Below are 23,980 nucleotides of genomic sequence, written 5' to 3' on the forward strand. Positions count from 1 at the left end.
ATCTGGAAAAAAAAGCCACTGTTTAGCTTGATATCCTTTCAGGAGAAAGGAAATAGGGAGCTTAGATAAAACGTTCTTGCCAACCAAGTCTCTGAAATGATTTGGAAAGTAGAGTATTGGGTTCAAAACCCAAATCCCGTAGCATCTTCCAGTGTTGACAGATCAAAGTATCCAAGGGATGTCATCCCTTCAGCTCTTACGAGCAGGCTCAATAAGTACCTGGCATCCCTGGTAAGTTTCAAAACGAGAATCTAAATCCTATTACCCTACATCTCATCCCAGGTATGACGTGAAGACCAACCATGCTGCACTTTGAGAATGTGTGAAGAGACACAGGGAAGACCCTGGCTTATTCTACTCCTCCTTCCGTGCCTTGATCATTTGAAAGGAACACAATTCGATAGCAAAGTTGTTTCTCATGTTACCCTCATTTGGCCTTTGTTCACCCTTCACAGGAAGTGCTGCACTAGCTATTTGATTGACACATCCTCTACTCCTTTGCCCTGTAGAAAGCACAGCCACTCTGCCCGTCAAGTTCCCTGTTCTAACAGTGGGGAAAGGATGTTTATGACAGACATAATGAATAGTCAAAACTCTCTAAATAAACTGAAATCACAACACATGAGTTGGGTTTCATTAATCACCTTGACATACTTGGAATAGTAACAACAAGAATCTAGAATTTTTAATTAATCAAAACTAGAATATATTATATAGTAGACCCTTCCTCCCATCAAACTATGGACCTTTATTGATTAGTATTGTATAGCTTAAGAGAACAGATTTAACTAAGGCTTTTTGGTATTGCCACAGGCAGCATTAACACATAGCATAATCCTGCTGTGGAAAGTTTCTGGAAAATTTATAGTATGTTGTGTTATCTTGTTTTGCCTAATTGAAGAGGAGAAAATGAAAGCCAGACAATGGAAATTAAGGATATATTCTTGTGCATCAACCTCCTGAACCATTTCCCCAAATCAGAGATCCATCTGTAGATGGAAAATTCCCAATTAAGAGAAAGAATGGGGGGGGCTGGAGAGATGGCTCAGTGGGTAAGAGCACTGACTGCTCTTCCAAAGGTCCTGAGTTCAAATCCCAGCAACCACATGGTGGCACACAACCATCCATAATGAGATCCGACGCCCTCTTCTGGTGTGTCTGAAGACAGCTACAGTGTACTTATGTATAATAAATAAATAAATTTAAAAAAAAGAGAGAAAGAATGGTGACAAGGGACAGGTTTTAAATAAATACATCTGTCTATCAAGTATTAATGATTTATTAAAACCATCTTTAAAAAAACTAGCATAAAAGTGACCAATGAACCACAAGTGTACCAAGAAGTCCAATGCTCTCTGCTAAATGTTCTTATTACCAAGCTAATCCTTTAGGATAAATCCACATTTTAATGTGGCATCTGCAAAATGTAAAGTTTATGTTTGTGCTGTGTAGGTCACCACACACCCTTACAAAAAGGCAATCAAGAAGAGCTCATGTTTCTTATCATGAACCATTTTTTTTTTCTTTTTCTACTTTAAACTAGTCACACTGTCTTTGGAAAGGTCAGGGATATGGTTGGAAAATATGCTCTGAAAACATGAAACTCACAACAAAAATATGGAGGTTATGCTCTGATTAATAGTAACTGACCTTAAAAGGAAATAACAGGTTAGACTGAATTGCTTTAGACAGGTGTCTGAAGCCAGCAGAATGTCAGTGGAGACTACATGACTTTGGGTTTTCAATGAAAACTTGGGTTGCACAGTTGACAAGCTTTATGTCCAAGGCAGCTTTGAAAGCCATTTTGCCTTTCTAACACTGTGTCTTGACTATAAAGGAACTGTTTGTTTTGTCTTAAATGCTTGTGAAAGTCACTCTGGAATCCTACCAAAAGAGCCTGTGCCATGTTAAACTTGACCTTCATCTTTTATGAGAGAAATGCTTTTGCGTAATGTGTTTTCCAGAGAAGGGATTCTTGCCAGGAAGCAAGTGCTCACGTGGGAAAAGATAAAGAACCTTACCTGGGTAATCATTCTTGTCTATGTCTGCATCTCCTCTTAGAGAAAAGCCAAATCCAGAAGGGATGGTCTGTGACCCCCATATTCCTTGCAGAACTTGGGAAGGCTTGCTGTGTAAACCTCTTGGGTTTCCATTGTAAATGAGGACTTTACCTCGTTGATCCTTGCCTGCAAAGGGCACACCGATGGCGATGTCTATAGAGACACAAAATCAGATTTGAAAAGAAAGGAAGAGAGAAAGAAAGAAAGAAAGAAAGAAAGAAAGAAAGAAAGAAAGAAAGAAGGAAGGAAGGAAGGAAGGAAGGAAAGGAAAGGAAAGGAAAGGAAAGGAAAGGAAGGAAGGAAGGAAGAAAGAAAGAAAGAAAGAAAGAAAGAAAGAAAGGAAGGAAGGAAGGAAGGAAGGAAGGAAGGGAGAGAGAGAGAGAGAGAGAGAGAAAGAGAGAAAGAAAGAAAGAAAGAAAGAAAGAAAGAAAGAAAGAAAGAAAGAAAGAAAGAAAGAGAAAGGAGTTTTAGAAAAAATTAAATGCAATCCAAAGGCAATGCCCCAGGGTCCAAATAACTTGATATATTTTCCAGAAACTTCTGGAGTACTGCAGCAACACTGAAGAATGCTATGCCTTATATTGGCACGATGAGTATGTGCTGAGAATATATTAGTACTAGTACTCACTGGCAAAGCTAGTGCGACAAAGGCCCTGGTGTTTGGAAAGTTTGTGGTTGTCGGGACTTTGAATAGAGACACAATTAAGGAAATATTGAAAGCAAGAAATGGTGTAGTAAATGTTTTTTTTAAATACTGGCACAATGGACCATCATTTTAGACTAGGTAGTCAGACAAGCTGGCACTTGAAGCTAAAAGTCTGAGGACACAAAGGAATCAAATACGCGACAATTTAAAGGAAGAGCTCTTCTCCCCTTTCAGGAGAAGTAGTTAACCTATAAAGACCCAGAGGTGGAAAGAGCATAGCCAATTTGAGAGCCAGAGAAGGCAGAGAACTATCTTACACAGGACCTCAAGCGTGAGAGGTATAGCTAGGCCCTACCATATATTAGGAGGCTGGTGGGATGAGAAAGGTACTGTTGTAGGAGTTGCTTCTTTCAAATCATAAAATCAAAAGCTCAATTACCATTGATTGCTTTATTTAATTGTTCCCTGATCTAATCAACTAGAAGAAGCATATTTTATAATTAAGAGTGCTAGGAAACCCAGAGAGAGAGCCAACTATTGCTCAAATATAACATTTTATCTTCTGGCATATGGATTATTAGGATTGTCTTGAATACTAAATAGAAACTTTTGTAGTTTGAAAAAGTCACCACACAGCAACATACCAAATGAGAGGGGAGTCTCTTTTGGTAGTGAAATGTCTCATTGCATGTTCCTATGTGGGCAACACTGAATGAATCAGGACTCAATTATCTTTGAGAATTATATTATAGTGAGGGAATTACAGATTCACTTCTACTGGCCTGCCCAAGATAAATAGTCTAGCAACTCTGAAGACAATGAACTCAGTAGAAAATAGAAACACTGTCACATGTTTGGTAGCAAGGAACATTTTCTGCACTCCCTCTAAGTCCTTGACTTTTCAGCTGTCCCCAAATTTAAGCTCAGCTAGCTTGGCATTATTTTGCTTGTTTAGTATTCCAGAACACTAATGCCCATAGTCTAGGAGATTCTTCTCTTAGCTTTAAAAAACATGAGAACTGGCTCAAGGGGAAAAACAAGTAGAAAACAGGATGAGAAAGGTAGATTGCATAACTTCCAACATGGATTCCCTGGAATGATTGTTTTAGAAAGCAACAAGTCAAGCTACTTCATGGGGATCATGACATTTTCATCCTCCCAGAGCATGGACTCTAACATGAACTTGGTTTTCTTCTATTCTAGGGCTTGAGTTAAGAACCTCCCTCATGCTGGGCAGATGGTCTACTGCTGACCTGGATTCTTGACCCAAGCATGAATGGTTTATAGGACTCTAACAATGACTAGTTGCTGAGACTTTTTTTTCAAAGACATTTTGAGTCCAAAACACTTGGTATTAGTGCATATGAATATCCATCTTATGGGACTCCTTCTTCTGTTAGTTAAATCCAGAAATTTCCTCTTATAGCTTCCTCTTTGAATGACAAACATATTGTGCTTTAGTTCTTCACTTACGTGTCCTGAAAATGTATGCAAATTTTGATGTAAGCATGCAGTATTTTATTCTCTGAGACAGTGTCTAGGATGCATCTATAAATTCCTTACTTAAAGAACTGCATGGTCTAAATAAGGATTTAACACTGTAATATTGCAAGCATGGAAAGGACCTTGAAAATGACATTTACTGACTAAGAATGGGCCAGTATAAACATGCAAGACTACATGCTTGATAACATACTAACATACATGTATTTATCTCCACTCTATTCATATGAAAATATCTACAGATCTCAAGTCACCAATGAGAAGTCACACGAGAAAATCTCAATGCAATATCTTAATTAATGAAAACATACAAACTTAAGTCTGCCTTGAGATTTTTCAGAATTTATTGAATTCATAATAACTTGGCCCCCACCATTAAGAATCTTTTAAATGGCCATAGCTTCCTTCTTGCAATAGTAACATAGCCCTGAGGTACAAGCCAGTCCCACCCATTGCTCTAAATTACCATTGTATCCATCTTGGTTCAGGTCCCCCAAGTGGGCCACAGAGCTACCAAATCTCCCAAATGTCTCCGTGCCGGTGAGGACCTGTGGGTCTTGGAAGAGGAGGGCGCTTGCTTGAAGGTACAAGTAGACCTGTCCCACTTCTCTAGGGTTACTTTCAAATTCTCGCTCCATAAAGAGAGGTGCCCCGACCAATATGTCATCCATGCTGCGGGGAACAGAAAGAGGGGACAGTCAACAACCTGACAGAAAAGGGTCTCAGGAGTATCTGTAATCAACCAGATGAGGACATTTCCGTTGCTATGGTTCCTTTCCTGAGGGTCATTTTACAATCATCTGATTTCTTTCATAGCTTTGTTTTGTCTACAAAACAGAATGCTGAAGAAAATAAAAGTTGTTAAATTATCACATTGAACTTTCTAACTATGCGAGAAATGTCTAAGAAGCCACAGACAAGTTGTCCTTTCTGGCTTTTTAATGCATTTCCAGAAACTTGAGCCACATGTGGAAAACACATCAAACCTGTGCGTGTTTTGTTTCTTTGAGGACACAAGAATATGTGCGTAATTTATTGAGCTGACCCTGACTTCTTGTAATAATAAGATTTCAAATAATTTTTGTCCTGTCTGCCCACTGGTTAAATAAAAGAGGCCAGAGAAGTAATTAATTCTGGCTGGAAAACAAATTTTTATTCCTGATGAAGTATTCAGTCATTCTGTGTACGTCATAACAAGAATCTAATAACATATTTTCAAGACTTAGATTTAGAGATGAGCTATTACTAACGTACTAAGGATAAAAAAAAAACAAAAGGCATTGGAGGTGTCGTTGTCATAGAGGTAGACATCACAGAATGGACAGGATGAGGAATTTTCTGTTTTGTCAGGAGACTTCTAAAGTATTTGGTTTTTATTTTCAAAAGTTTTAAGAAAACTCCTTCTAACAAAAATATATATTTTGATCTCTACTAATGACCAGTGCTCAAGTATGTCTGAAGATAAGTGTCTCTTGGCAGAGGCAGTAGTGTGAGGCTCAAGTTCACCTTTGACTCTCACTCTATGCACATTAATGCTGAGGTTAGCCAAATTATCTAATGCCCTGAGTGCTTTCATTCACATAACTTAATGATACATTGCTATGATGTTTCTACTAATGCTGGACTACTAGTACAGCAAGAATATTAATCTGTATATTAATTGTGTAATAAAATCAGTGCTTTGATATGTTATTATTAATATAGAAAATATATGACATATTTATAATATTATTTTTAAAACTAAAGATGGTGTGGAAATTTTTGAGAGCCAGATAGTTTATTCTTTCTGTTCCCTCCATTCTCTTTACTGTTCCCTCCCCTTTTCTCCCTTCCATTTCCCTCTCTTCCCTCTCTCTTCCTCACCCAACCCATTCCCTTTCCTTCTTTCTCTTTCATTTTTGGAGAGGATCTCCTACGTAGCCCAAGCTGGTCTTGAACTCATGATCTGTTCATCTCAGCTTCCCAAATGTTGGAGTTACAGTGTACCACCATGCTCAGCTGTAGAGCCAAAATGTTTCCAGAAGCTCTAAGTGGTATGAATTACACACTATTACTGATTCCATTGTTCTGACCTGTCCCTAAATACAAAGCTTAACTTCCATTGGGGCTCTTTTTCTTCTAATGGTTTGTCTTGTCCAACTTCTATGTGATAGCTTTTCTTGCATCTTATTATATTTTATTTTTTGAATGAACAATCAAATAAATAGAAAGCTAGCTATTAGGGTAAAGGTTAACAACACAATTGTTGTTTATACTTGCTGGAAGAGGAAAAATCAGTTTTCTCCAATAGAGTGACCCTGGGTATAGGCACTCCAAAACAGGCCTTAGATAGTTGAGTAACATATAGTGAACTACATAGCTCATGCATGCACATGGTTAAAGTTGGGTGGCTTCTTTCTTTATTTTTGGTGTGATTTTATTTTGTTTTTGTTTTGGAGGGTTTTGTTTTCTCTAAGAAAGAACTTTAATTTTGGTCAGTAGGGAAGGGCAGAGGATCTGGAAGAATTGACAGAGGGGAGAGATATGATCAAGATGTATTTGAATTTACAATTGTTTTAAATAATAAAGAGATAATTAAAAAGAAAGATATATTGTGTATACCTGCTACATGTAAGAATGGTGTTTGTAATCTAAAGAATGCAATGTGAGATATTGGGTCAATTCAACACTTGGAAATGATATTCTTTCAACTTATCACTCATGTAACTGCAAACAAGGCAACCTAAAACAATAAAGTCAGCATCCAGATTAGTGCTGAGATTATAAACAGAGGAGGGCCAGTGCTTGGGAGGAGTGCAGCGATGGCAGTGACCGCATGTGAGAATGTGCTGGGGAATCTAGAAGTAAGCTCACTGTGTTGTGAGCCAAGGCAGGTACCTAAGAGTAGAGTCAGAGAGCACTGAAAGGCCCAGTGAGCTCCATGATCTGAGCATTGTTGCACATTTCGTTGGAAAGATAAAATCTCTTAGTAATTGTTAGAATTCAACATTTTAAAAGTAGTCATGTATACTCGTGTCATATTGTAGTGTTATCATATATCATATTTCAAATACTATAGGTTATTTTATAATTATGTTATATTTATACAATATATAGTAAGAACACTAAGCCAAAGCCTATTAAAATTAGACAAAATATCTGAATTAGATGCCTTCTCAAAGAAGATGCAAGCATATTGGAAGACATCCAACATTGCACATCATTAGGAACTGAAATTTTAAATAATGAGGTCTTACTGTAAATCACTAATAACAGCTAAACTCCAAATGTCATTATGTTAGTGTGGATGAAGCAATATGTACATCAACATGGCCACGCTGAAGCAGCCTAGCAGGTCCTTACAAAACTGCACATATGCTCGTCACATATGAACTCACATGTGTACACCCTCTCGTGACCTGAGTGAGCTTAGAACTTAAGCCCACATGAAAAGCTGAATGCAGACATTTGCAGCATAACTGCCTAAACTTGGAGACCACCAAGATGTCTTCAAAGACTGTGTTGCATCCTCTAGGGAATATTCCTCAGCAATGAACAGAAATTAGCACAGAAGCATGGGAAGATACTACAGAGGAAATTGCACTTATTACTGACGGAAAGAAGCCAATCTGAAAAGGCTAGTGCTGCATAATTCCAACTATGTGATGTGCAGGAAAAGGCAAACCCATGGAAACCAGTAAGAATGGTGATTTCAGGGATAGGGAAGGGGAAAGGGGTAAGGAGGAAGATACCTTGGATTTGTAAGGCACTGTAATGTAGTCTGAGGGTGACACTTTGTCAATGGGTACATGTAGACACCACATGGCAAGAACTACAGAACCTTATAGGATAGAGTGGGCTCTTGCTGTTAATAGGTTTCACCTATGTTACAACTGTGCCACACTAATGCAAGATGTTAAGGACAGGAGAAGGAGTGTGTGGGGGGGGGGAGGGGGGCGTAAGGAAGAGCATGGCAATGTTGCACTTCCTGATCCATTTCCTATACACCTAAACAGGAGATAGATTAAAACTAGTGACAAAGAAAGGTCCTTGAAGAAGTAACCCATCCTTGAATCCAGATGAAATGAGAAAAATGGGAATTTTGGAATAATAGTGATGTAGACCTATCACTGCCGTAAGCAGGTATAACATGGTGAAGAACTGTATTTCTTACACGTGAAAACAGTAATTGACTATACTTCACTGAACACCATTGGAAACATCTCTCCCTGCTCCCTCTTGCCTGCCCTGACACTCCCTGCACAGTAAGTAGCATTTAAAAAAACAGTAGACGTGTTAAAGAGGGTTTGGGCTGGCTGGTGAGGAGAATACCCAATATTTTAACATTATACTGATGTAAATACAAAAAATTCGTGTACAAAGAGCAAAGTTCATGTTTCCTTCTTTCTCACTCTGCAAGGACTACAAACAAGTAGAAAGTAACTTGGGAATGGGTGGAGCCTAGAGATACCACAGTAGTAGACACAGCATCTGAAAACCTCCAGGAGGTGCTTGTAGCCGCTTGCCGTGTGGGAAGGTAGTAGGGGCTGAGGAATGCAGTTTACGGTTGGCTTTTACTTTTGTTTTAGATTCCAAAAACTAGGAAGGACTTCTAAATGCAACTTTTTCTCTCTCCCTCCCAACTTCCTTCCATCTTCCCACCTCTCGCCTTTATCTCTTTCATTCTTTTTTCTTTCAGGCAGAGTCTAACTATGTAGCCCAAGTTGACCTGAAATTCAACAGTCTTCTGGCTTAGTCTCCCAAGTGCTGGAACCACAGGCTCACCTCTAACTTAAAATGTTCCAAAATACATGTCCAGAAAATGTAAAAAAGCATTCCACCATTTTCCCTCCATCACCTGAGATACATCCCCAGCTGGCAAATGCCTTTGGTATTAAGGACTATTGGGAGTAAACTATGTGTGATTTTAAAAATCAGGTCTTGCCAGATAGCCAGCCTGGCCTTGACACCAGAATGTTATAATCATAAGAGTAAGCCAGCATAACTGGATAAATCCCTTTTCTGTGTGCCCAATTCAAGTTTAAAATTTTAAAATACTGATTAGCATAGATAACTTTTGTTGATTATTTGATCAGTAATGGTGTATGATAGGCTGAAGATTGTGTGTGTGTGTGTGTGTGTGTATTTACGTATATTCAAATGGTTTTAATCGATTTATTTATAAAGCAATTACAAAGAAAGCATCTTCAAGATGTGTTTTCACTAAACCAATTTCTTTTGGTGACGATGTGGGTGAGATTTAACTTTTCCTGGAAAGGTGTTTCATGGAGTAGGATACACACATCAACTTCATTTTATCTGGAAGGCCAGAGTTTAAATGCGATCTAAGCATCTCTGTGAAGCCTATGGGCTTTATTTTTCTCTCTAATCTGTGTCTAAATCCACTCATGAGCTAATATAATGGTCAATGCCTCACCCTTCACAAGACATGTGGAACAGGACAGTTCCTATTTGTGATAGTGTGAGAGAACCCACCAATGAGAACATCAACATGAAGAACCAGAACGTAATTCCTGTAGATGAATGATATTAATCAGTTAATTTAACATAGGAACTCTATATTGTTTTCTCCAGGAGTAAAATTTGTATGCTAATTTACTTCCTAAAGGAATCCAGAACAGTGGGCTGCAGAGTTGATATCTAGGCAACCTAACTGGTTTATGATCGGAACTAACAAAAGTAATTAAGCTAGTTACATTCCTGAACTGAATCTAACTTACAACCATATTATGTTTTATTGTTCTTGGTTTTCTACCTAATTTATTCATAACAACTTTTCCTATGTGAATAAAAAAATTGGGACTGAATCTAGCTTAAATTTTAGTTGCTAAAAGCTACTCCTTTAAAAAGCTTTTCTCCAGAGTGCTCTTAATTTCATTGATGGCTGAAGTCTGATGAAATGTGTTTCCTTTGGTCCTAGGTGGGGCTGTGAACAATGGATATGGAAATGGCCAAGGTTTCAATTAAAATTCTGTCAGTTTCTGAAATAGAATAAATAATAACTACATGGTTCAGTGACTATAATGAAAAATTGAAATAGAGCCTCTTGTCTAGAAATATAACAAAAATTACTATTTCTATTTGCTGTTTCAAAAACCCCTAAAAAGTTTATATAGATAAACAAGTTCATAGAATAAACTGCATCAAGAAACCAAAACTGAAGTGGATTCTGTTTTATTTTCAGTCTGTATATACCATCTTCAAAACCATGGCAGACTTGAAAATATCTCATACCAACTAATATGTGGACAACTGTGTGATCTAAATGTTTGGAATCCATTTATAATACCAGTATAACTTATTCTAAATAGAAGTACTCAGATGTCCTGATGAATGTTTGTAACCCCTGAACAAGGAACCTGAAGATCATGACTTCAAGGCAAGCTAGGGTTACATGGCAAAAATCTGCCTCAAAAAATAAATACATACATATATAAATAAATACATACATACACACACATATGTGTATATAAATGGTAAAATCAACACCAACTATCACCTTATTTTGTCATTTTGCTTAATATCACCATGTTTTCTTTCCTGGTGTTTAGATACTGGTAAGGACCTGGATTGTGTTGCGCACCAGATAAACATGCACCCTGTCAAACAATCTTCATTTGCAGTCTCACACATGGTACTTAATAATCTTTTGGCATGAAAAAAGTCTGGTTCATCTGAGAGACGGGGGGGGGGGGAGAGGAAGAGACACAGAGAGAGGATAGAGAGAGACAGAAAAAGAAAGAGACACAGAGAAAGACACACACAAAGACACATAGAGAGAGACGAAGACATAGTGTGTGTGTGTGTTGGGGGGGTGTGAGTGTGTCTTAGATGGGCATGGTCCTTCTGAACATTAGCCATCACCTAGGTGATTTTTCTTAGCTCTCTGAATAAACTATATAAACTACCACCATGATCTTAATTTTGCTTGAGTTATCCAGCTCTACCATGGATCTGCCTTTGGTCAATTCCATTTGCTTCCAGAATGCATTTCATTTATTATAGGTCCTTGAATCTCACTGTACCCATGTAATTTAAAACAGCACGTTATTAGCACACTGAAAATTTATGGGCCCTTTATCTGGAAGAAAGAATGGGGTTCATGAATCCATTCTTTAATAGAAAAATATTATTGATTTCAAAAAATAGTTAAAAAGAACTGTGTACACAGCAATTTTGAAAATCACAGCGAAGGACAGATCTTCCACCTGAACATTTCCTGAGTTTATTGTTAACAAGTTGTTTGGATCAGCAAAAAACCAAAGAAGCAATTTCTCTTTTGCATGGCAACAATGTATACTGTAAATATTGATGTCATGAACATGAGGGTGCTTCCAGGAAAGGGGGTCCTAAGTTGTGAACTCTGGGAAAAGTCACTGGAGTGGCCTGAGGAAGGCTCTTGGAGAAAGGGTAGGCCTAATGGAGCTCTACTCAGTACTCAAGCATGTGTGCTCTGATGCCTGCCCAAGAAAGAAATATTGTTAGGCACATCCGACTGCTTTCTGTGGAACTGACTTCACTAGAGAGTGGGTTTACTGGATCTGCATGCCATGCCATGTTTGGGCTTCATGGGTTTCTTTAGCTTTGCTTTTTCCTGAAGTTCTAAGAGGGTTTCATAATAATTATAGTCCATCAAGTTGAGACTCTTCTAATGTTATCTTACTCTTTGCAACTAAGACAATTGGAGACGAATGCTATTATTTTATTTAAAATTAATAGCTTGCAGGATAAAATCAGCACTCAGCAAGTCTTTCAAACTATATCCAGTATGCAAGTGCTTCAGCTTCCAAACCATTGTCTTGCCTTCTCTGGGAAATAACCAGGCAGACAGTGCGCCAGAGAGAATGGTCTCCTTTTGAATCTCCTGTAGTCCATAGGATAATGCCTGCCTGGGGGCAGATTCCTTTTAGCCTCCCTGCGATATTGTATGGCCATGTCTATTAAATGCCGTGGGATCTACACATTTTGAAGTCCAAGTTCTAATCACTTTTCAAATCCCTTCGCTGTTTCTAGAATATTTCAGAAACTCCCACCTCTGGGAATTTGTTCTCTCGCTGTTTGTGTGGGAAACCCCGTTCTACCTATGGCTATGGCCGTATTTTGCTGTTATTTTCTCATGCAGACCTTTCTCATTTTAAAATAACATCTCTCCCAATATTTCTTCTCTGTCTTTCTCTATAAATTCGTCAGCAGAATTTATTTTATAGATCAGTTTTAGATTCAAAGTAAATTTGGACATAGCGCACAGAGGTCTGTGTTACCCTCCCACAGGTAGTTTTCTCGACCATCATGTCTCCTATCATAGAAGAATATTTATTAAACAGTAAACTAATATGCAGAAATAATTATCCAAGTGCCTCCTTTACCTGGATCTCACTCGTGCTGCTTTATGAGATTTAGCAAATATGCAAAGATTGTATCTCACAATGGTTATGTTCACTGATAAATCCTCTGAGCCCTATTCATTCATTCTTCCCTCCCAGGATCTTGGGCAAGCTCTGAAGTTTTTCAATTTGCATACTTTTCCATTTTCCCAAATAGCCATTGGAATATATAGCACTTATCTTTTCCAGAATTTCCCAGAGAGACAGATTCACTTCCTCCCTTCCTCCCTCTCCTACCTGCTCCCTCTTTCTCTTCCTCCTCCTCCTCTTCCTTCCTTCCTTCCTTCCTTCCTTCCTTCCTCCCTCCCTCCCTCCCTCCCTCCCTCCCCTCGTCTCTCTCTCTCTCTCTCTCTCTCTCTCTTTCTTTCTCCTCTTCCTCCTTAATAATATAGTAAAAGGCACTCAGAGTTTACCCATATCTTTTTTTAATGCTGAATAATGCCTTATTCTCTAGATTTGCCATAGTTTATTCACTTGTTTTCTTTCTTTCCAGCTTTCTTTCTCCATAGGACTCAACACCATCTGACATACTCTTCACTTGACTTATTGATTTGGGGCTATAATTCCCACCTCCCAGCTCTAACTTAAATTTCATGGTAGTGCAGCATTCAATCAATGCACAGTGGACAAAATTAGGATGTTCAACAAAAGGAAAAAAGTAAAAACATTTTCTGGGATGTACAGAAAGTACTCAAAATTTTCCACTTGTATGCCACACCACGATAATAAACATACTTCCAGCTTTGTAAGTGTGAGAGAGACACAACCTATTGATGATCCATCTAAGATGATTAGGACTGATGATAAAATATAGTAAGGATACTTCAGATACTTGCTTTGTACAAAACCATGTAATCCGTGGGAGCAGAGGTCTATCTGCCTCACTCACCTTAGTGAGTGCTGTGAGTGCCTGAGAATAATGCCTTCCATAGGAGATTCTTCAACGGCATTTGTTAAATGAATGACCAGTAAATCTCAACTTAAAGACTTTTCTCTTCTCTTCCTCCTCCTCTTCATACTACCTCTCTTCCTCTTCTTGCTCCTCCCCTCTGCCTCCTTCTTCTTTGGACCTTCCTTCCCTTGTTATACACTCTGCTCTGTCCTATATACTCTACTGTAGACTTGAACTCATAGTGTCCCAGTTTAGTCTCAGAAAGACTTGTTACAGCCACACTTGGCTAATATTTTCTTAATACTTTGCCAAACTATCTCTCAAGTGCCTTGATAAAACAAAGGGTTTGTATAATCATTTACTTTAGATACAATTCCTTCCAGACAACCACAATTCAGTAGTGGAGTTTAGCTCAAGCTCAACTGTAATTCACTGCCAGGACTGGAAATAATTTAATTTTTCATGTTCTTTAGGAATTTTACTGGTAGGTTGGCTAAAGCAATATAGGAAGGAAAAATTCATATATGTGTAAAACATTTTATAATTGTATAACATGAAGGGAGAACCTCTAGGCACAAAGAGAAATAGATGAGCAAACCCCTTGCTGGCTGCTGTTTGAATGGCAAATGGCCATTTCTTGTATAATATCAGAGTAAAACCAAACTAAAATTGTCCTCTTTTTAGAAGTGGCAGATGTGGAAACTCCCAGCAAGACATAAAATAAGATGACAGAATTCTTTATTACATGCATCCTCTTGTCCTGAACCAAAAGTTAAAACAAGAGAGCCTCTATCTTTCTCAGGAAGTACAAAAGGATGTGGTCGATGAAGGAAATATATAACATCTTTTATGGATGGACATGACATGAAGCAAGGGAGGAAGTTCTTATAAACTTACCCATCATTGTTAACATCTGATACCACAACAGTATATCCGAAATAAGATGCCATCTGCAATACAATAATAGATTTTGTGTTCAAGAAGCCAAGTTCATAGTCACCTCTTACTTATTCATGAGAAATGACTCTCACTGTGCCACAATTTTGCATTTGAATTCATAGACCCCAGACCTTGTTCCAAGTGTTCAAGCCATTTAGCTTAACCTCTGACCTAATGAATAATTCCCTCCATAATAATCCTGACATCTGCTGGTACATCCTCTGGATACATTAGGTCCATTCAGTTGGTGGACAAAACTATCAGGATGCTCTCTTCTACTTGTAGTCTTTCTATGACATCTAGTGCTTTAACATACTTAGTTCAGCCATTTTGAACCCCACAGAACCAACTCAGATTCACCACATGTGGAGTACTTCCAGGACATTTTCAGATGCTACACTGCTGAGCTCTGTGATTCCAGATAGCATCCTCTGAGAACAGATGGTACTCATAAGCACAGTGACAAAAAAGTAAAGTAGGAATTACGCTATCTAGTTTGGTTTCTATGTTATTAAATCACAATATGATTTTAATTTTAGGGAAATCCACAACTCATCAAATTACAGTGAGATCATATTTAATAAGACTTCCAAGTCTTTTCAGTGAGTGTAAATACTATACAATCATATCCCACAGTTTCCCCTCAGAGTTGTTTTAAAATAGTTTTATAATTTGTTTCAGTCTGGGTCATCTTTTCACCTTACCAATGTTGTTCTTTGTGTGTGTATATGTATTTGTCTCATGTTCACAGGTATGTACAGGTGTACATATGTATACAAGTGTGTGAGGCCACAGATCAACATCTTCCTCAGGTTTTCCTTACAAGAAATTTTTGAGACAGAGACTCTTACTGATTCTGGAGTTTACTAATCTGGATATATTCGGATGTATTTCTTTGCAACATTCCCTTTTCTCTGCCTCCCAAGTTCTGGGGTTACACGCATTTGCCACTGTGCCTGCCCCTAGGCCAACAGGTACTGCAAATCAGGTGTTCAAGTTTGCATCACAGGCACCTTCCCAAAGGCTCTAGCCCCACCTCTCTTTCTTTAGTCTGCAATCTGATACTTTAACTGACTTAATCTCCAACCATCCACTAATTCAATCAAAATACAGCCCACTAGAAACTGTGTTCCCTGGAAGACAGACTTCAGTCTGTCTTGAGCTCTTTCCTGTCGTGACACTTTTGGAATTTTGGTTTCTTTAGAAAACAGATATATTTTAAGAATGTGCTTTCGTTTTAACCCCAGGTGTAAGGATATGGAACTGCTTCATAGCAGCTGACTATGATTTGCCTCGTGCTATAGCAGAGACGTGGCTTTGCCAGCTGCAGATAGTTTCTGCAATTTTGTGATGTTTGCAATTCTCGAGCTTTTCAGAGGTATATACATGCTTTGAGCTCTGTAGGTGGGTTGAGTGGTTGTTGGTTATTTAGGGGGGTTGGTGGCAGGGATTTTTATTAGTTATGATCAAAGAGTAAGAAGAAAGAAATTAGATCCAGATTCTCTCTTCTTTCTCACCTATCTAGTGGTGGGGGTGATATGTGGGGGTAAAGGGTGAGAAAAGGAAGAACCCACAAAGTAGCTAAGAGAAGCTATTCTTTCCTGCAATTCTTGAGCAATATACGGATCATGATAGACTCCATTATGATACAAAAATCCCTCCAGAAGAGCTATTCAAACTTGACCAACTATCCACCTTCGCTATCACCCCAGCCTCATTTATCCCTGCCACCCAACAAAGAACCAGGAAAGGTATGAAATTCCTTGTTGAAAATTTCACAGCAATGAAACTCAAACTTTGCACAAGATATGAAAGGCTCTTTCTGTTCATTCAAAGCCCTTGCTAATTGATTCTCTGGACATTGTTTTCCTGGATGGCAGGGTTACCTCCAGTGCTTGAAATAAAAAGTGAAAATTTTCACAAGGTCACAATACCATAGTGAGAGACTATCAAAACAAATAAGGGGTTATCTCAGAGTAGAGCATATAGCTAATGTGTGCAAGGGCCTGTATTTCATCCTCACTGCCACAAATGGGAAGCAAGGAGCTTAATGCAGATTGCTAGGGTCAGCTTCATGGTTTGCACTCAATTTTACATGAGTGTGGCAAATAGAAAACCTTTAAAACCAGGTAGTTCTAGACTAGCACGACCAGAGGTGCCACACAGTTACTCTCAATTCAGACTAATTTCTTGCTTGCTTATAGCCATGGCAGTCCACAGGAGCCTCCGATTTGTCCAGCTAGTTTCTGTGTGAAAGCCTGCATATTCTTTGCCCTGGGCTTTGTGTTTAGGCACTTCTGCTGGGAGTCTGTCAGTCTTTGCACTACCTCCCCCATATGATATAATTCTGTTTTATTTTCTTCAAATCATTGATCACCATCTGAAGTAAACCCAATTGTGTCATTCTGCTTCTTCCATACACAGCAGCTTGTGGGCTGGAATTGATTAGGTATGTCATTGTTCATTACTTCCTGAACAAATGAATGAATACCTGGTATGAACAGTGGATGTTTTGTATTTAAATGTCTGGCCCTTAGGCTGGATATAATGGTGTGAATCTGTAATCTTAGTACTGGGGAGGGTGAGGCTGGAAGACTACCATGAGTTCAAGGCCAACCTAGGCTACACAGTGAGTTTGAGGAGAGTTTGACTGAGACTCTGTGTGAAGACCACAACAATCAAAAAGTCTTTACCTGCTCACCAGTAAAATTCTGAATGAAGGTCATGTCTGTGGAGTTAATGATGGAGACCTGAAATCGCAGAAGTGAGACAGTATATCATTCAACAGAGTCAGAAAATGTTAAATGATGCCGATTTAAATCATTTAAAATTCTTCTGAAGTATAATAGCCCCCAAGCGTGGTCTTAGCAAAAGGCAACTGAACTTTTAAACAAAGAGTATGCTGATGACCCTAGAAGGGGAGATAATTAAATGCAAAGATATGGATGGCACTTGGCATGTTAGCCACTTATTTTGTCTGATCATGATTTTTTCATAAACACATCTGTGTGCTTATGCTATTAGGATGCAGATAAATGGCTCATTGGAAAATAAGCTTTTTAAGTCCTATCCACATAGAAAAAAAAGTCTCCTTTAATTCTCGTTAGCCAAATACAAACCTGAACATTGTATATATTGTCTAGATTTTATTTTATTTTAATTTACTCTTTCAGACAGAGATTCGTACATCTTAAGCTGACCTGGAACTTTGTGTATAGCCTAGTATACTGGCTAGTTTTGTGTCAACTTGACACAGGCTGGCGTTATCACGGAGAAAGGAGCTTCAGTTGGGGAAATGCCTCCACGAGATCTAGGTGTGGGGCATTTTCTCAATTAGTGATCAAGGGGGAAAGGCCCCGTGTGGGTGGGACCATCTCTGGGCTGGTAGTCTTGAGTCATATAAGAGAGCAGGCTGAAAAAGCCAAGGGAAGCAAGCAAGCCAGTAAAGAACATCCCCCCATGACCTCTGCATCAGCTCCTGCTTCCTGACCTGCTTGAGTTCCAGTCCTGACTTCCTTTGGTGATGAACAGCAGTATGGAAGTGTAAGCTGAATAAACCCTTTCCTCCCCAACTTGCTTCTTGGTCATGATGTTTGTGCAGGAATAGAAACTGACTAAGACACCTAGGTTAACTTAGACTCTGGATTCCTCTGAACTTATCAGCCTCTTGAGTGGTAGGAGAGTATCAACATCATGCACATCATAAATACTTGGGTGACTACATGGAAATGCTCATGTGGGTGCAGCTAAACAAGTGTCCTCCTGCATGCGGAAGCCAGAGGTCAACATCAAGTGTCATTCCTCAGGAATCCTCTACCTATTTTAATACAGGGTCTCTCTTTGGCTGGAGGCTTGACAGATGAGCTAAGCAGGCTAGGCAGCAAGTTCCAGGGGTCAGCCTGTCTCTCCCTCCCTAATGCTGGGAATCCCATGTCTGACTTTTTCCATGCTAAGTCTGAGAATCAGATATATGTTCTTGTGTTTGCACAGAAAGCTCTCAACTTTCACCAAACCCAGACACTATTGCACAATGCCAGAAAGATTTTGCTGAAGGGACCCTGTTATAGCTGTCTCATATGAGGCTATGCCAGTGCCTGGCAAGTACAGAAGTGGATGCTCACAGTCATTTATAAGATGGAACACAGGGACCCCAATGGAGAAGCTAGAGAAAGCACCCCAGGAGCTGAAGGCGTCTGCAACCCTATAGGTGGAACAACAATATGAACTAACCAGTACCCCCAGAACTCGTACCTCTAGCTGCATATGTATCAAAAGATGGCCTAGTCAGCCATCACTGGGAAGAGAGGCCCCTTTGGTATTACAAACTTTATATGCCCCAATACAGGGGAATGCCAGGGCCAAGAAGCAGGAGTGGGTGGGTAGGGGAACAGGCAGAGGGAGGGTATAGGGAACTTTCGGGATAGCATTTGAAATGTACATAAAGAAAATATCTAATAAAAAAATAAATAAATGGAAAAGATTTTAGCTGAAAAAAAAGAAAGAAAGAGAGAGAGAAAGAAAGAAAGAAAGAAAGAAAGAAAGAAAGAAAGAAAGCTCTGACTGACTAAGCTCTCGCCCTCAGTCTATAAGCCCTTTTATGCCATCTCCTTGTGAATGTCTTTTTTCTAACTTCTTACTGACCAGTTATGATGGGATTAAATATTATCCATTTTGGATATTTTGACATTTTGGAATGACAACTTGTTTTAAAGCACCTTTGTAGAGAAATGAGTTAGGGGCCTGGAGATAAGCTCATCTTTTAAGTATCCTCTAAATCCAGTGGCATGTGCCTTTGTGAAGGAGAAAATACACGTGTAGAAGGAATTTTGTGTACATTTTTGATAATTAAGACTTTGTACATTCTTGGTTTCACAGGAGCCCCCAGAAACCATGCCATTAATGTGCTTGCATTTGTTCCCCTCTGGGTTGAGTAGGAAAACAGCCCACTACTGTAGCAGGAAATAGTTAGTAATGGACATTTAAAATGATCTAAAGTCACATGGGGGAAAACACTTCAGTACACATAGAATATGTCTGGAATACATCTTGATACTCACATATCCAAAGTTCTGTGCTCCTCTTGGAATCCCAGCCACCAATTCTAGAGATAAGAAGATAATTTAGAGGGGAACAACATATACACATACATACATACATACATACACACACACACACACACACATACATATATGGGGGTGCTTGTGTGTGTGGTGTGTGTGTGTGTTCATGTGCATAGGGTATACACAGATGCAGGTATCAAAAAGAGTAGAACCTTGGATGATTTTTCACAGGAGACATCTACCTTGGATTTTTGAGAGTAGGCCTCTCCCTGGGATTTAGTGCTTATATAATTACCTCAGCTCTCCTGGCTTTGTGGCCCGAGCCACAAAGCTCTGCCTGCTTCTGCTTCCCAGGCCTAGTTTTACAAGCACAAGCCACCATGGTATCTATTTTAGATGGGTTCTTAGGATAGATCTCAGGTCCTTATGTTTCTATGAGTGGTACATTACTACTGAGCCAACTCCTCAGCTTCCAGTATATTTAAAGCTATTTAGCATCCAAGTGCTAAGGATGATGGTGCCTTGAAAATCGTGATGCAGAGGGTAAAGAAAGATGGTGCCTTGTAAATGGTGACGGGGAGTGTTACAAGCTCGAAATCAGGGTTTGCAGTTGCATTCTGCCTGATGTTTCTTTACAGATGATAGAAAACAAACAAGCAAATGTCACATTTTGAGCTGTTGCAAGGTGCATACTACATAGCATGCACCTCTGCCCTTCAAAACATCCTCTTGTCTTTGCAGGTATGCATGTGATTTAAAGTTAAACCTTTCCCTGAGGCTTTGCTCACATCTGCTCTGGGGACCTCTTTTATACCACCACAAAGGTACTCCTTAGAGCTTCAATTATCATGAGGGCCATCTGTGGACCAATCAGCACAGGCCAAAGACTCCATATTAAGAATCCACATCAAGAAGAGTTCATGAACGTATTTTTCTTCTCATTCTTTTTTGCCATGTTATTATTTATTTGTGTGTGTGTGTGTGTGTGTGTGTGTGTGTGTGTAGCAGGTTTGTGTGTGCCCGTGAGTATGTTTGTGGAGGCCAAAGATTTGATACAGTCTTCTATCATTTTCCACTTTAGTTTTTGAAAATAGGGTCTCTTATTGAACTTAGAGCTTACTGTTCAACTTAGACTTTGGTTACTGAGACTCAAGGAGTCCTATCTCTGCCCCTAGATCCTTGCTGCTGCACCAAGCTTTTTATATAGGTGCCAAGGACCAGAACTTAGGTCTTTACTCTTGTGTAGCAGTCGTTTTCTCATTGAATCATCTCTCTAGGCCCTCAAATTCTCTTTTATTCAGCTCTCCAACTTGTCCCATTGATAATGAGCATGGATGGCCATAGATTCTCAATGGTCTAATGAACTGTTTGAGATGCCTTTGACAGTGTCTTTATTTTATAAATCCTCAACTCATACAAAGTCAGAATGCATTTTCTAGATACTACTGAAATTCAGTGAAAATTACTGTATTATTAATACAGTAATAATTATTAATAATTAATGTCCCTAAACGCTGTCATGCTACCCGTGGCAGTAATGAACTAAACCTCTGAGCCAGAATAAATACCTAATTTAAAAAAAAAAGTTGTTGTGGTCATGGTATCTCTTCACAGCAATAAAATCCCAAGTAAGACAGCAGGTGCTCTGTGTTTGTCACACCCAATATAGTGATTCTCTGAGATTGAGGAGAATTTGTTTACTTCTGCATTCACAGTATTTAATAAATCCTGGCACGTAGTAGGTACACAAAAAAAGTCTGTAGCAAATGAATAGGTGGCAGAGACTTTAGAAGAGCTGGAAAATGAGATGACACAGGAATTTATAGAAATGTGATGTTAAGTAAGGAGTTGAGGACATACCATTTGACAACTAGCCTAAAAAGTTAAGTATGATGGGAGACAGGCACAGGACTAGAGATTTGGAAACAGGATAAACAATGAAGGCTGTCTATGAGAAGAAGGAGTAGTTTGTTCTGTTATTTGGGATTGGGCTTGTCTAATGGAGAAATGGGAACAGTGTTGACATGTTAGGATGATGTCAGGTGGAGGAGGGCACCTAAGATATGCACTGCTATAAATTAGAGTGGAAAATCTGGATTTTTTTTCACTCTGACCTATTATTATGCAAGTGTGACCTATTAAGTCATTTAATCATCTGTATAGTTTTGATTTATAATCCTGGCAACTTTCCTCATTTATAATTGCTTAATTAGATTTTATAGGGATGGGAATAGATTCTTTTTATTAGTTTTTTTTTGTTTTTTTGTTTGTTTGTTTGTTTGTTTGTGGGGGTTTCTTTTTTTGAGGTAGGGTTTCTCTGTGTCGCCCTGGCAACCCAGGAACTCACTTTGGAGATCAGGCTGTGAAATTGATTCCTGTGAAATTCTTTGAAATAAAATGCTGTGTCAGTGTGTATATATTTTCCACAAAAATTATCAAATAGGTATATACATTTCATCTACATAAATCTTTGTGTAGCAAAAATCAATCATATTTACAATAAGACTTATGTGTCATTTAGCATTCCCCAAGCTTTTAAAATGATTTAAGTTTAAGGATGTCTCTGACCTTGCTGAGAGTCCCCAGTGAATTCTCCAGCAGCGACCGAATATCCTATATTAAAGAGAAAAAAAAGAATGAATTGCATTTGATAAGAAATGAATTGTCTCTAAAGAAAGTAAGGTGCTATCATGATCCTGTGTTGTTCAGAAACCTCTACTAACTATTTTAAAAGTTAAAGGATCTATAAGGGGAAAAATAATCACATCAATATGAACACTTTCAGACAAATTCCTGGCTCTAAAGAAGATCAGCCACACCGATATTCCATAGACCCATGGACCCAAAAGGTCAGATTTTCAGATCAGCCTTCAGAGCGTGAGTACATGGCCCCTGTAGGTGCAGGTGGCAGCTGATTCTTTTTAAAAGTGGCAAATTCATCGTCATTAAACATAATTTCTATAAGACAGCCTTTGCAATCCTGGTTTGTTCCTGATCATCATGATGACCTACTCTTTTTTTTAATATAGCATAAATTCTTTATTATTTGTTTTTATTATACATTTTCTTTGTTTGCAATTCAAATGCTATCCCCTCTTCCTATTTTCCTCTTTGAAAATCCCCTATCCCCTCCTCTTCCCCCTGCTCCCCAACCCATACATTCCCACTTCCTGGCCCTGGCATTCCCCTATACTGGGGCATAGAATCTTTGCAAGACCCAGGGTCTCTCCTCCCACTGATGGCCAATTAGGCCATCCTCTGCTACATATGCGGTTAGAGAAACAAGTCCCACCATGTGGAGCATGTGTCCTTATTACCATACCAGGTGGAGCATCTTCTGGGTGTATGCCCAGGAGAGGTATTGCTGGATCTTCTGGTAGTACTATGTCTAATTTTCTGAGGAACCGCCAACTGATTTCCAGAGTGGTTGTACCAGCTTGCAATCCCACCAGCAATGGAGGAGTGTTCTTCTTTCTCCACATCCTTGCCAGTATCTGCTGTCACCTGAATTTTTGATCTTAGCCATTCTGACTGGTATGAGGTGGAATCTCAGGGTTGTTTTGATTTGTATTTCCCTGATGATTAAGGAAGTTGAATATTTTTTTAGGTGCTTTTCAGCCATTTAGTATTCCTCAGTTGAGAATTCTTTGGTTACCTCTGTACCCCATTTTTCATATGGCTATTTGGTTTTCTGGAGTCTAACTTCTTGACTTCTTTGTATATATTGGATATTAGCCCCCTATCGAATTTAGGATTGGTAAAGATTTTTTTCCCAATCTGTTGGTTACCTTTTTGTCTCATTGACAGTATCCTTTGCCTTACAGAAGCTTTGCAGTTTTATGAGCTCCCATTTGTCGATTCTTGATCTTACAGCACATTCTTGTTCTGTTCAGAAAATTTCCCCCGTGACCATATCTTCAAGGCTCTTCCCTACTTTCTCCTCTATAAGTTTCAGTGTCTCTGGAATTATGTGGAGTTCCTTGATCCACTTAGACTTGAGCTTTGTACAAGGTGATAAGAATGTATCAATTCGCTCTCCTCTACATGCTAACCTTCAGTTGAGCCAGCACCATGTGTTGAAAATGCTGTCTTTTTTCCACTGGATGGTTTTAGCTCCTTTGTCAAAGATCAAGTGATCATAAGTGTGTGGGTTCAATTCTGGGTCCTCAAGTTTATTCCATCAATCTACCTGTCTATTGCTGTACCAGTACCATGCAGTTTTTATCAAATTGCTCTGGAGTACAGTTGAGGTCATGGGTGGTGATTCCACCAGAGGTTCTATTATTGTTGAGAATAGTTTTTGCTATCCTAGGTTTTTTTGTTATTCCAGATGAATTTGCAAATTATCCTTTATAACTCTGTGAAGAATTGAGTTGGAATTTTGATGGGGATTGCATTAAAGCTGTAGATTGCTTTCGGCAAAATACTATATTAATCTTTTACTATATTAATCCTGCCAATCCATGAGCATGGGAGATCTTTCCATCTTCTGAGAT

At 38.9% G+C, this 23,980-nt stretch overlaps 1 protein-coding gene across 3 annotated transcripts in view; it reads right to left on the reverse strand.

Annotated features, from left to right (window-relative positions):
- Itga8 (integrin alpha 8) overlaps window positions 1-23,980 on the reverse strand; it is a 195,354-nt gene that overhangs the window by 121,397 nt on the left and 49,977 nt on the right. For all 3 annotated transcript variants that reach the window (NR_138462.1, XM_006497475.4, NM_001001309.3), the window contains exons 8-13: window positions 22,053-22,097; window positions 19,482-19,525; window positions 17,118-17,174; window positions 14,383-14,435; window positions 4,676-4,881; window positions 2,022-2,213 (exon numbers count right to left, since the gene is read on the reverse strand). Coding sequence is in view for 2 of the 3 variants with exons in the window: in XM_006497475.4 (XP_006497538.1) it covers window positions 2,022-2,213; window positions 4,676-4,881; window positions 14,383-14,435; window positions 17,118-17,174; window positions 19,482-19,525; window positions 22,053-22,097 (597 nt within the window). In the remaining variant the exon portion in view is untranslated. The remainder of the gene's footprint in view (window positions 1-2,021; window positions 2,214-4,675; window positions 4,882-14,382; window positions 14,436-17,117; window positions 17,175-19,481; window positions 19,526-22,052; window positions 22,098-23,980) is intronic.

This window comes from Mus musculus, chromosome 2 (genome assembly GCF_000001635.26).
Source record: "Mus musculus strain C57BL/6J chromosome 2, GRCm38.p6 C57BL/6J".
In the NCBI taxonomy this organism is placed as follows: domain Eukaryota; kingdom Metazoa; phylum Chordata; class Mammalia; order Rodentia; family Muridae; genus Mus; species Mus musculus.